We start from the raw sequence: 12,141 nt of genomic DNA, 5'->3' as shown, positions 1-12,141 counted from the left end.
TGTGGTCCAAAATAATGAAAAAAAGTCACAGTATAGTATGTGGTCCAAAATCATTAAAAAAAAAAAAGTCAGAGTATACTATGTGGTCCAAAATCATAAAAAAAAGTCATAGTATAGTATGTGGTCCAAAATCATTAAAAAAAAAAAAAAGTCATAGTATAGCATGTTGTCCAAAATCATGACAAAATCATACTGTAGTATGTTGTCCAAAATCATGAAAAAAAGTTATAATATGGTATGCGGTCCGAAATCATGAAAAAAAGTCATAATATGGTATGCGGTCCGAAATCATGAAAAAAGTCATACTATAGTATGTGGTCCAAAATCATTAAAAAAAAAAGTCATAGTATAGTTTGTCGTCCAAAATCATGACAAAATCATACTGTAGTATGTTGTCCAAAATCAAGAAAAAAAGTCATAATATGGTATGCGGTCCGAAATCATGAAAAAAAGTCATAATATGGTATGCGGTCCAAAATCATGAAAAAAAGTCATAATATGGTATGCGGTCCGAAATCATGAAAAAAGTCATACTATAGTATGTGGTCCAAAATCATTAAAAAAAAAAGTCATAGTATAGTTTGTCGTCCAAAATCATGACAAAATCATACTGTAGTATGTTGTCCAAAATCAAGAAAAAAAGTCATAATATGGTATGCGGTCCAAAATCATGAAAAAAAGTCATAATATGGTATGCGGTCCAAAATCATGAAAAAAAAGTCATCGTATAGTATGTCATCCAAAATAATGAAAAAAAGTTATAGTATAGTATGTCGTCCAAAATAATGAAAAAAAGTCATAGTATAGTATGTGGTCCAAAATGATAAAAAAAAGTCATAGTATGGTATGTGGTCCAAAATAATGAAAAAAAAGTTACAGTATTGCATCTGGTCCAAAATCATGAAAAAAAGTCATAGTATAGTATGTGGTGCAAAATAATGAAAGAAAAGTCACAGTATGGTATGTGGTCCAAAATCATGAAAAAACGTCATAGTATAGTATGTCGTCCAAAACAATGAAAAAAAAGTCACAGTATGGTATGTGGTCCAAAATCATTAAAAAAAAGTCACAGTATTGCATGTGGTCCAAAATCATGAAAAAAAAGTCACAGTATTGCATGTGGTCCAAAATCATGAAAAAAAAGTCATAGTATAGTATGTGGTGCAAAATCATGAAAAAAAGTCATAGTATGGTATGTGGGCCAAAATCATGAAAAAACGTCATAGTATTGCATGTGGTCCAAAATCACGAAAAAAGTCACAGTATAGTATGTGGTCCAAAATCATGAAAAAAAGTCACAGTATAGTATGTGGTCCAAAATCATGAAAAAAAGTCATAGTATAGAATGTGGTCCAAAATCATGAAACAAAGGTCAGAGTATAGTATGTCGTCCAAAATCATGAAAAAAAAGTCATAGTATAGTATGTCGTCCAAAACTATGAAAAAAAGTAATATTATAGTATGTGGTCCAAAATAATGAAAAAAAGTCACAGTATAGTATGTGGTCCAAAATCATTAATAAAAAAAAGTCAGAGTATAGTATGTGGTCCAAAATCATAAAAAAAAAAAAGTCATAGTATAGTATGTCGTCCAAAATCATGAAAAAAAGTCATAGTATAGTATGTGGTCCAAAATCATGAAACAAAGGTCAGAGTATAGTATGTCGTCCAAAATCATGAGAAAAAAGTCATAGTATAGTATTTCGTCCAAATTCATGAAAACAAGTCATAGTATAGTATGTCGTCCAAAACTATGAAAAAAAGTAATATTATAGTATGTGGTCCAAAATAATGAAAAAAAGTCACAGTATAGTATGTGGTCCAAAATCATTAAAAAAAAAAAGTCACAGTATAGTATGTGGTCCAAAATCATTAAAAAAAAAAAAGTCCGAGTATAGTATGTGGTCCAAAATCATTTTAAAAAAAAAAGTCATAGTATAGCATTTTGTCCAAAATCATGACAAAACCATACTGTAGTATGTTGTCCAAAATCATGAAAAAAAGTCATAATATGGCATGCGGTCCAAAATCATGAAAAAAAGTCATAATATGGTATGCGGTCCGAAATCATGAAAAAAGTCATACTATAGTATGTGGTCCAAAATCATTAGAAAAAAAAGTCATAGTATAGTTTGTCGTCCAAAATCATGACAAAATCATACTGTAGTATGTTGTCCAAAATCATGAATAAAAGTCATAATATGGTATGCAGTCCAAGATCATGAAAAAAAGTCATAATATGGTATGCGGTCCAAAATCATTAAAAAAAGTCATGGTATAGCATGTTATCCAAAATCATGAAAAAAAGTCATAATATGGTATGCGGTCCAAAATCATTAAAAAAAGTCATAGTATAGCATGTTATCCAAAATTATGAAAAAAAGTCATANATCATGAAAAAAAGTCATAGTATAGCATGTTATCCAAAATCATGAAAAAAAGTCATAGTATAGTATGTCGTCCAAAATCATAGAAAAAAGTCATAGTATAGCATGTGGTCCAAAATCATTAAAAAAAAAAGTCAGAGTATAGTATATTGTCCAAAATCATAAAAAAAAAGTCATAGTATAGCATGTTGTCCAAAATCATAAAAAAAGTCATAGTATAGTATGTGGTCCAAAATCATTAAAAAAAAAGTCAGAGAATAGTATTTCGTCCAAAATCATAAAAAAAAGTCATAGTATAGTATGTGGTCCAAAATCATGAAAAAAGTCATAGTATAGTATATGGTCCGAATTCATGAAAAAAGTTATACTAAAGTATGTCTTTCAAACTCATTAAAAAAAAAGTCATAGTGTAGTATGTGGTCCAAATTCATAAAAAAAAAGTCATGGCATAGTATGTCGTATAAATTCATGAAAACAAGTCATGGTACAGTATGTCATGAAAAATCATAAAAAATGTCATAGAATAGTATATCATGAAAAAAATGATAAAAAAATATAAAAGTATAGTATGTCATGAAAAAATTTAAAAAAAAAATATCATGGTATAGTATGCCATGAAAAAATGATAAAAAATATCATAATATCGCATATCATGAAAAAAATAATAAAATATCATCATATAGTATGTCATGAAAAAAATACTAAAAATGTAATAGTATAGTATGTCATGAAAAAAAATAATAGAAATATCATCGTATAGTATGTCATGAAAAGACACAAGAAATAACAGAATATATTATGTCATGAAAAAACATACAAATATCATAGTATAGCATGTCATGAAAAAAATCTTAAATGCGTCATAATATAGTATATCATGAAAAAAACGATAAAAAATATTATGGTATATCATGACAAAAATTATAAAATATAACATAGTATAGCATGTAAAGAAATAGAAAAAATGTCATAGTACAGCATGTCATGAAAAAATGTCATAGCATATTAAAGTCAAGTTTAAGACCCACCTGTTCTCCCAGGTAGTCTCTCTCTCTCTCTCTCTCTCTCTCTCTCTCTCTCTCTCTCTCTCTCTCTCTCTCTCTCTCTCCCTCTCTCTGTCTCTCTCTCTCTCTCTCTCTCTGTTTCTTTTGTTTGTATGTGATTGGTTATGTCTATGTGGGTGGGCTAGGGATGTATTACTGTCAAAACTTGATTTGTTTTTATTCACATGTTGTATGTTAAAGCACATTGAGATTTCTCTGTATCAAATGTGCTGTATGAATAAAATTTGATTTGATTTGACAGCAAAGTGTCTCATGAAAAAAGTCACAAACGCGGGGTTTGAAAATTGTAGACCGCGATGCAGTTGCTCTCAACTTTATTTAACAGTTGAAGTGTTAAAAGAACGGTAAGTTATATCAACATAGTTAGCTAGCTCACGCCTTGCTAACATTAGCGTTAACAGCTATGAAACTTTTTTAAAAAACTTGTTTTAACAAATAAATGAAAATTTTTAAAAGTAAAATAGATGTCTGTACATAAAATACTGGCATTACTTTTACTGAGAACACATTATGACTCAGGGATTGACTAGGGACTTGCCTGTCTTTGGGACTTCACAACAAGAGACTTGAGACTCCCTTGTCAGTTGCAAAACAATAACTTGGTCTCACCTCTGCTGTGCATACAGCAATTTCAGTGTCTAAAGAAGACGAGACATCTGAACATCATTAAGCCATAATTGTTTCAGGTTGCAGGGATATATTGGTTTCAAGGCACATTTTGATATAAAACTTAGTGATCATCATACCATGTATGCTTATCTACGATATTGAAAAAAAAAAAGATAATGGACGTTGAATCTCCCCTTTATTTTAATTATTTTCTCAGGGGAGACTTCTTACACATGCTTCCATCAACAAAGTGGTTTCAAGTTTCAATTACAGTTATAAAATGTTTGTTCAACCAGCAATAAACCCTCTGTTTTCATTCCTTTACAGGTCATTCTGACTGATAATAATATAAATTCTGTGATATCTTAAAAGCACAATATTTTCTGAGATGGTTATCGTACCATGAAAATCTCATACCGTTAAAAAACTCCAAGCCACATGTGAGCGAGCCCATGTCATGTCCCCTCTTCCCCACAAAACAACAGACAGACAGAGATGGCGAACACAGTGAAGCATTTATGAGCTACAGAGTCAGATATTTCCCTCAGGAGTTGGTAGAGATCAAAAAGCAACTAAAAGATAGTGAATATTGTACCAGGTGGCCAGAAACACGACTCTGAACGAGATCACAATACTTGTACTCTTTATTTGCCATATACCCATTGTAAATATTACATTAAGTATTACACTCTATAAAGATCACAGAGGTAGAGTTAAAGATCAAATAATCACAACCTGAGTGTTACCTTCAAGAACATTTTACTCTACACAGGAAACCTTGGCGTGGACCAGAACAACAGCAGTTTAATATTTGAATGAAGAGGCAGAAAGAAATATTACAGGAACATTATAGTGATGGAGGCAGAGATCAAAATACAGGAACTGTACAGTATGTTTCAAATAATATGGTCACCATAATCTTATTAATGAGTACCACATAGCCAGTTTCAATCACATTTAATTGCTGAGTTTAATAATTAATCATTTTGCATACAAAGCACAGTTTATATGTTTGGGTAGTGCGTCTGGCAGTTTTACTCAAATGTAAGAGATTAAGATTATAATATTATTTACTTTGAAACTGCTGAAAGCGTGGCTCCAAAACATATGTATTTTTTATAACATTAAATATTCACATAATCATTATCAACATGTACTGATAAACTGCTGCAGTGTGTGCACAGCTATCATGTAGCTACAGAAAGGACTGTTTCACATGGTGAAAAGCAGATGACCACTGAAGGTGCTGTAGCGATTTCCATATATTCTTGTGTTCGCCCACTGACGTAAAGACACAACATCTCCGACCTCTAGAAGCAGCGTGGCACCATTAGCAGAGCTGCCATAACCGGATTGCTGATGCGACCATGTACTAAAAATATGTCCTCCATTCTTGACCAAGTATGCACCTGAAGCATGTGAAGCATGTCCAATTGCACCTATGTAGAACTCAAAGTGGTAGGCTCCTCTCACTGGTGCAACGAAAAAACCTGTGGGATAGTTTGTGTCAGTGAATGTAACAAGAGAATCATCTGCAGCAGGGTGAAGTCATTATAGCCAAAATTTATAATTAACAGTTTAAACTGAACTCACATACCTGTGTTTGGGTTGTAGGCATTTCCAGTGTTTGTGATGACATGTCTGAAGACCAGAGGAGTGTGTGTGTTAAATGGTCCAACATGTCCTGAACCTGAAGCCAACAGAGAGGCTGAGAAAGCCACCTGTTTGACTGAGAGAGAGAGAAAGAGACAGCAATGTCATTGTTCTAAACTTAGTGTGGATACAACAATGTGACCAAACGTTTCATTCAACATTAGTGTGAAACTTTTGATTGCTTTTGTTTTTAACTTGTAAATTTGATATAGCATTATTTGTCACTGCTCACTATACATGATCTGCACACAATACCTTGAAGTTGTTGCTTCAGCCTCTCCAGCTCAGTCTTCTGCCTCTCCACCTCAGTCTTCTGTAGCTCCAGTTCTTTCAGCTTAGCTGTTTGTGCTTAAAAAAATACAAGTCTGTAGGTCAATCATTTCTTGGAAATTGTTCCAAGACAATTCAGTAAGTAATCTAGGCCATCATCAAAAGTTTTATCAACACGGTGCTGCGTTATAGACAACTTGAAATGCCTCATACGAAAAAACGTACAGTGTAAGGCTAAGTGGGAGTTCCTACTTTTAAAGTCAGAGCAAATCCATCTGACCCGACTTCATGAAGAAGTCTATGTATATATGTATATATGTATGTATGTACGTATGTACGTATGCATGTATGTATGCAAGGAGGATGCACTGCTGAGAGTTTAGTTGTGTGTACACTTGACAAAGAAACATCAGTTTGTCACCGTCAGCCATGTTTGTTTACGTTTGGCATCATGCACCTGGAATGCTTGGAGATTGTAAGGTGGAAACTTCAACTGGTAAATTCTGACCTCGGACTTTGACTGAGAGTCCAACACCTTGGTTTATGACCAAAACTACAGATGCTCCCATTAGCCTCAGCTGTACTTCGTGTAAGTGCTAATTAGCATATGTTAGCATGCTACTTTCATGGACTGATGGGCTTATCAGGCACATGCCCAGGGCCTCCCTATCCTTCACCTGTAAAATGACACTCAAATACCCTTTGCCCACCAAAATTAGTGCATATATGCAGGTTTTTAAAAGCAGGAAAACTTCACAGACGGGCCAGAAAACAGGTTAGTAAACAGTAAAGCAACATGGAGGCCAGTGAAAATGTTAACAGTGGCTATATCTCTACTTATTTGAGTCTCTCTCTCAAACTCGGTGCTGATTAAATTTGAAACAATGTTGGAGCGCTGCTTGGATGGAGATGGACAGTATTTTGTGGTGGGCTGTCATTTCATCGTGCAGGTAACTGGGGCTAAAATTTGCACGTCCATCTGAGTGTCGTATTTCTGTCACTGCTAATCAAAGCATATAGGAGCTGAGTCATTTGTCCCAGGAGTAAATGGCAGTTGTAACCTTTCCTGTTAAATACAAAAGCCGTTGCTAGTGGGTCCTTTGTCCATTGTGAAAGGGGCTGCAGAGATATATACTGACCAGGAGAGACGCAAAATGACTTGAAAAAAAGCATAAAACAACTACAAAGAGACACAAAAACACCAGAAAAAGACAGAGAACGATTATGGGACAAAAAAAACACCACAAAAAACTACAGAGACACAAAAAGACCTCAAAGAGACCCAGAAAACTACAGAGACACAAAAAGACCTCAAAGAGACACAAAAACCTACAAAGAGACACAATAAGACCACAAGGAACACAAAAAACTACAGAGACACAATAAGACCACAAGAGACCCACAAAAAAACTACAAAGAGACACAAAAAGACCTCAAAGAGACCCAAAAAACTACAGAGACACAAAAACCTACAAAGAGACACAATAAGACCACAATAGGCCAAAAAAACCTACAATGAGACACAGAAAGACCACAGAGAGATGCAAAACAACAATAAAAAGAGCCTGAACAACTATAACGTCTGTGTGTCTTTGTAGGAGAGGAGGTGGGGCCTTCTGCATGTCTGTGCACAGGGGCCCATTGTCTCCTCATCATGCAAACATGTCAAACTGGTCTTGTTTTGTTTCTGTCCTTAATTTGTGTAGAAAGTTGTGAGACATTATAGGACGATGAATTAAAACAGTGGTACATGTGTTCTGTGACCTAAGATTCTTGAGAAATTAAAGAGTGTTAAAAAGCGTAGAAGAGTTCTTCAGACTGAAAAGATGTCTGACATGTGTGCATGTTGAGAACACTACATGAAGATCCATAAACGTTGATCTTTGACTCCTGTTGTACTCTGTACAGTTGTTTAACAGAAGAGAAGTGAACTAAACTGAACCACTGCAAAACACTTCAGTGTTACAACATAATACAATAACTCCTGTAACAGAGCAGAGGTTCCTATTGCTCTTACTTCCCTCACTACCTGACATACTACTGTACCTTCATTCTCTCTCTGTAAGTGCCTCATCTCCACCCTCTGTTCAGCCAACAAGGCGCTCATCTCTCTCAGCACAGCATGGATGTCTTGAGTGCAGGTTTGTTGGCGGTCAGAGACATTTGTTGCTTCTCTTCCCTGGGATTCAGCTTGCTTTCCACGTGGAATCATTTCATTGTCAGACTCTGTCTGATGCTGAGCCGTGGAGAGAGAGCAGATCAGCAGCAACAGTGGAAAACACAGTGTCATCTCCATTCTCAAAGTGGCAGTCTGTACACTTCTACTCTGTAGTTTCTGTCTTCATCCCAGCCTTAAATAGTGTCTTATGCTGATCAATCATTACCAGAAATATCTGTCAGAAACATGTGCAGGAGATCAGTTTGATAACAATTATTACTTGGAGAACATCATGTGGAAAAACAACAGTGGAAACACAGCACATGAACATAAATGATCTGCTAGTATGTTGGAACGTAGCTTCCAATCCTTGAATAATCAGTTTACCAAAACTCAAAAAGTGTATTGTAATATTCTCAAATGTGTGTGTGTGTGTGTGTGTGTGTGAGTGTGTGTGTGTGTGTGTGTGTGTGTCTTGGAAGTCTCACTGTGTCATTTAAGGAGTTGCAGTTACATATAAACGACTACAATGTGGATGATCAAAAGTTAAATTATGATTTAAAATCCCCTCATGGCTGAGAACACTGACAGCTTCTATGAAAGACACAACTAGACAGATGTAATTGTCATCCTCACTGAAATGTAAATTGGTAAACATTGAATAAATTCATATGTGTAAAAAAACAAGTAACAGAAGTAAACAAAAGACAACCATGTGTACCTGCTCAAACATTAATGACACAATCAGATACAGTGACCTTCCTGAGGTTGTTAANTAAACATTGAATAAATTCATATGTGTAAAAAAACAAGTAACAGAAGTAAACAAAAGACAACCATGTGTACCTGCTCAAACATTAATGACACAATCAGATACAGTGACCTTCCTGAGGTTGTTAAAGGGCTGAGATAAGCAAAGACTTACCAGAAACCCAAGTTAGAGGAGTAATAAAACAATTCTCTCTTTGCTTCCTCAATAAATCCAGCACGGTAATAGAGTCTGACTTTAAAACAACAACAACACAACATCACAAAACATTCACTGGCAGGCAGCAGCAGTCACACGTGCAGTTTATGTGATCTTCACCACAGCTTCATTTTTTCTAAACCGACATTAACACGTCTCTCCCCAAAACCAAACACAAATACTAAGTCATAAAGTCATAATAAGACAAAGTGAAGAGCTTCTCAGCTGAAAATAGATCAGAGTTACTGTGTTCACTGAGCTTGTAATCTCATCTGTGAGAACTGCAATTTAAATTTTCAAATGAATCGACAGACAGACAGAAATATTACAGGAATGTTATAGTTATAAAAGCAGAGATCAAAAGATGATTATTTTGTTAAATAATATGGCCACCATGATTGCTGTGTGTAAGTCTAAACAACACATTTGACCGTAGGGTGGGAGTTAAGTTATAACCTGTTGAAATGGGTTGCACCCAAGTTACTATAGACTTGTTGACTTGACACACAGCAAGTAGAAATAGAGACATCCATGGTGTTGCTGGAGATTCTCAGGCAGCCAGGCATAAGGAGAGTAATGTAGAGTATGCAGTTCAATGCAGCCAGGAATGTATGGATTTGTACATTGGTGAAACAGAACAACCACTCCACAAGTGCATGGCACAACACAGGAGAGCCAGCTCCTCAGGTCAAGACTCAGCTGTCCATTTACATGTAAAGGAAAAGGGACAATCTTTGGCCTGAGAAGAAAGATGGTTTGAAAGAGGCATGAAAGAAGCCATCTACGTCACACTGGAACAACCATCTTTAAACAGAGGAGGTGGCCTACGACACAACTCATCACCCACCTACAATGCAGTCTTGGGATCCCTCCCCAGACGACTTAACACACATTCACACCTGGACCCATCTAACCCTAACAACACACATGATGGCCGGGTGGGTCAACAACTCACATGTGACCTCAGCAATGATCTAAAGGTTCACACCCACACAGAGTGTAAAGCCTGCGACTCCGCACCAGTCCGTTAGAACTGTATTGTTTAATAATATAAATTCTGTGATATCTTAAAACCACAATATTTTCTGAGATGGTTATCGCACCATGAAAATCTCATACCGTTAAAAAACCCTGAGCCACATGTGAGCGAGCCCATGTCATGTCCCCTCTTCCCCACAAAACAACAGACAGACAGAGATGGCGAACACAGTGAAGCATTTATGAGCTACAGAGTCAGATATTTCCCTCAGGAGTTGGTAGAGATCAAAAAGCAACTAAAAGATAGTGAATATTGTACCAGGTGGCCAGAAACACGACTCTGAACGAGATCACAATACTTGTACTCTTTATTTGCCATATACCCATTGTAAATATTACATTAAGTATTACACTCTATAAAGATCACAGAGGTAGAGTTAAAGATCAAATAATCACAACCTGAGTGTTACCTTCAAGAACATTTTACTCTACACAGGAAACCTTGGCGTGGACCAGAACAACAGCAGTTTAATATTTGAATGAAGAGGCAGAAAGAAATATTACAGGAACATTATAGTGATGGAGGCAGAGATCAAAATACAGGAACTGTACAGTATGTTTCAAATAATATGGTCACCATAATCTTATTAATGAGTACCACATAGCCAGTTTCAATCACATTTAATTGCTGAGTTTAATAATTAATCATTTTGCATACAAAGCACAGTTTATATGTTTGGGTAGTGCGTCTGGCAGTTTTACTCAAATGTAAGAGATTAAGATTATAATATTATTTACTTTGAAACTGCTGAAAGCGTGGCTCCAAAACATATGTATTTTTTATAACATTAAATATTCACATAATCATTATCAACATGTACTGATAAACTGCTGCAGTGTGTGCACAGCTATCATGTAGCTACAGAAAGGACTGTTTCACATGGTGAAAAGCAGATGACCACTGAAGGTGCTGTAGCGATTTCCACCATCATATATCCTTGTGTGACCCCACAGACGCAAAAACACAACATCTCCGACCTCTAGAAGCAGCGTGGCACCATTAGCAGAGCTGCCATAATGGGACGGCTGATGCGACCATGTACTAAATGTATGTCCTCCATTCTTGACCAACACTGCACCTGAACCATATGAAGCATGTCCGATTGCACCTGTGTAGAACTCAAAGTGGTAGGCTCCTCTCACTGGTGCAATGAAAAAACCTGTGGGACAGTTTGTGTCAGTGAATGTAACAAGAGAACCATCTGTAGCAGAGTGNCAGCGTGGCACCATTAGCAGAGCTGCCATGACCGGATGTCTGATGCTTATATGCAATAATAATATGACCTCCATTCTTGACCAACACTGCACCTGAACCATGTGAAGCATGTCCAGCTCCACCTATGTGGAACTCAAAGTGGTAGGCTCCTCTCACTGGTGCAATGAAAAAACCTGTGGGACAGTTTGTGTCAGTGAATGTAACAAGAGAACCATCTGTAGCAGAGTGAAGTCAGCACAGTGTTATTTAAAGTCAGATTAATTAATTAAACTTGGGAATTTCCGTACCTGTGTTTGGGTTGTAGGCATTTCCAGTGTTTGTGATGACATGTCTGAAGACCAGAGGAGTTTGTGTGTTAAATGGTCCAACATGTCCTGAACCTGAAGCCAACAGAGAGGCTGAGAAAGCCACCTGTTTGACTGAGAGAGAGAAAGAGACAGCAATGTCATTGTTCTAAACTTACTGTGGACACAGCAATGTGACCAAACTTTTTTATGATCTTAAGCCATCCACCATTTTAACTATGATTTTAAATTGTGCACTTGTTTTTTTTCTTCAACATGAAAATGTTCATATATGAGATTGCCAGTTTAGTTCTGAGTCTGACCTTCTCCATCTCTCATCAGAGCCTCCACCTGGTGTTCTGTGACATTTGACCTGGCTTTCATGGTGATCAGCTCTGCTGCTTGTGCTGCAAAAAAGTGGCATCATTACAAAGTTGTGTCTCATGCATATGGCTCAGTGCTCCTGACCAGTTTATTATATGACATTCCTTGTAAT

At 36.1% G+C, this 12,141-nt stretch overlaps 2 protein-coding genes across 2 annotated transcripts in view; both read right to left on the bottom strand.

Annotated features, from left to right (window-relative positions):
* Positions 1-4,486: 4,486 nt before the first annotated feature.
* On the bottom strand, positions 4,487-8,322 carry LOC126403373 (complement C1q-like protein 2). The gene is made up of 4 exons (XM_050065985.1): positions 8,029-8,322; positions 5,968-6,060; positions 5,657-5,788; positions 4,487-5,549 (listed from the first exon to the last, which is right to left on the bottom strand). Exons 1-4 carry the CDS (start codon positions 8,276-8,278, stop codon positions 5,272-5,274), a joined length of 753 nt encoding a protein of 250 aa, XP_049921942.1. The 5' UTR covers positions 8,279-8,322; the 3' UTR covers positions 4,487-5,271.
* Positions 8,323-10,388: 2,066 nt separating this feature from the next.
* LOC126403372 (uncharacterized) overlaps positions 10,389-12,141 on the bottom strand; it is a 24,328-nt gene continuing 22,575 nt past the window's right edge. The window contains exons 3-5 of the mRNA XM_050065984.1: positions 11,969-12,052; positions 11,649-11,780; positions 10,389-11,305 (exon numbers count right to left, since the gene is read on the bottom strand). Coding sequence (XP_049921941.1) covers positions 11,022-11,305; positions 11,649-11,780; positions 11,969-12,052 — 500 coding nt within the window. The 3' untranslated portion in view covers positions 10,389-11,021. The remainder of the gene's footprint in view (positions 11,306-11,648; positions 11,781-11,968; positions 12,053-12,141) is intronic.

Source organism: Epinephelus moara, chromosome 16 (assembly GCF_006386435.1).
Source record: "Epinephelus moara isolate mb chromosome 16, YSFRI_EMoa_1.0, whole genome shotgun sequence".
Taxonomy (NCBI): domain Eukaryota; kingdom Metazoa; phylum Chordata; class Actinopteri; order Perciformes; family Serranidae; genus Epinephelus; species Epinephelus moara.
This window is presented reverse-complemented; position numbering and strand designations above follow the sequence as displayed.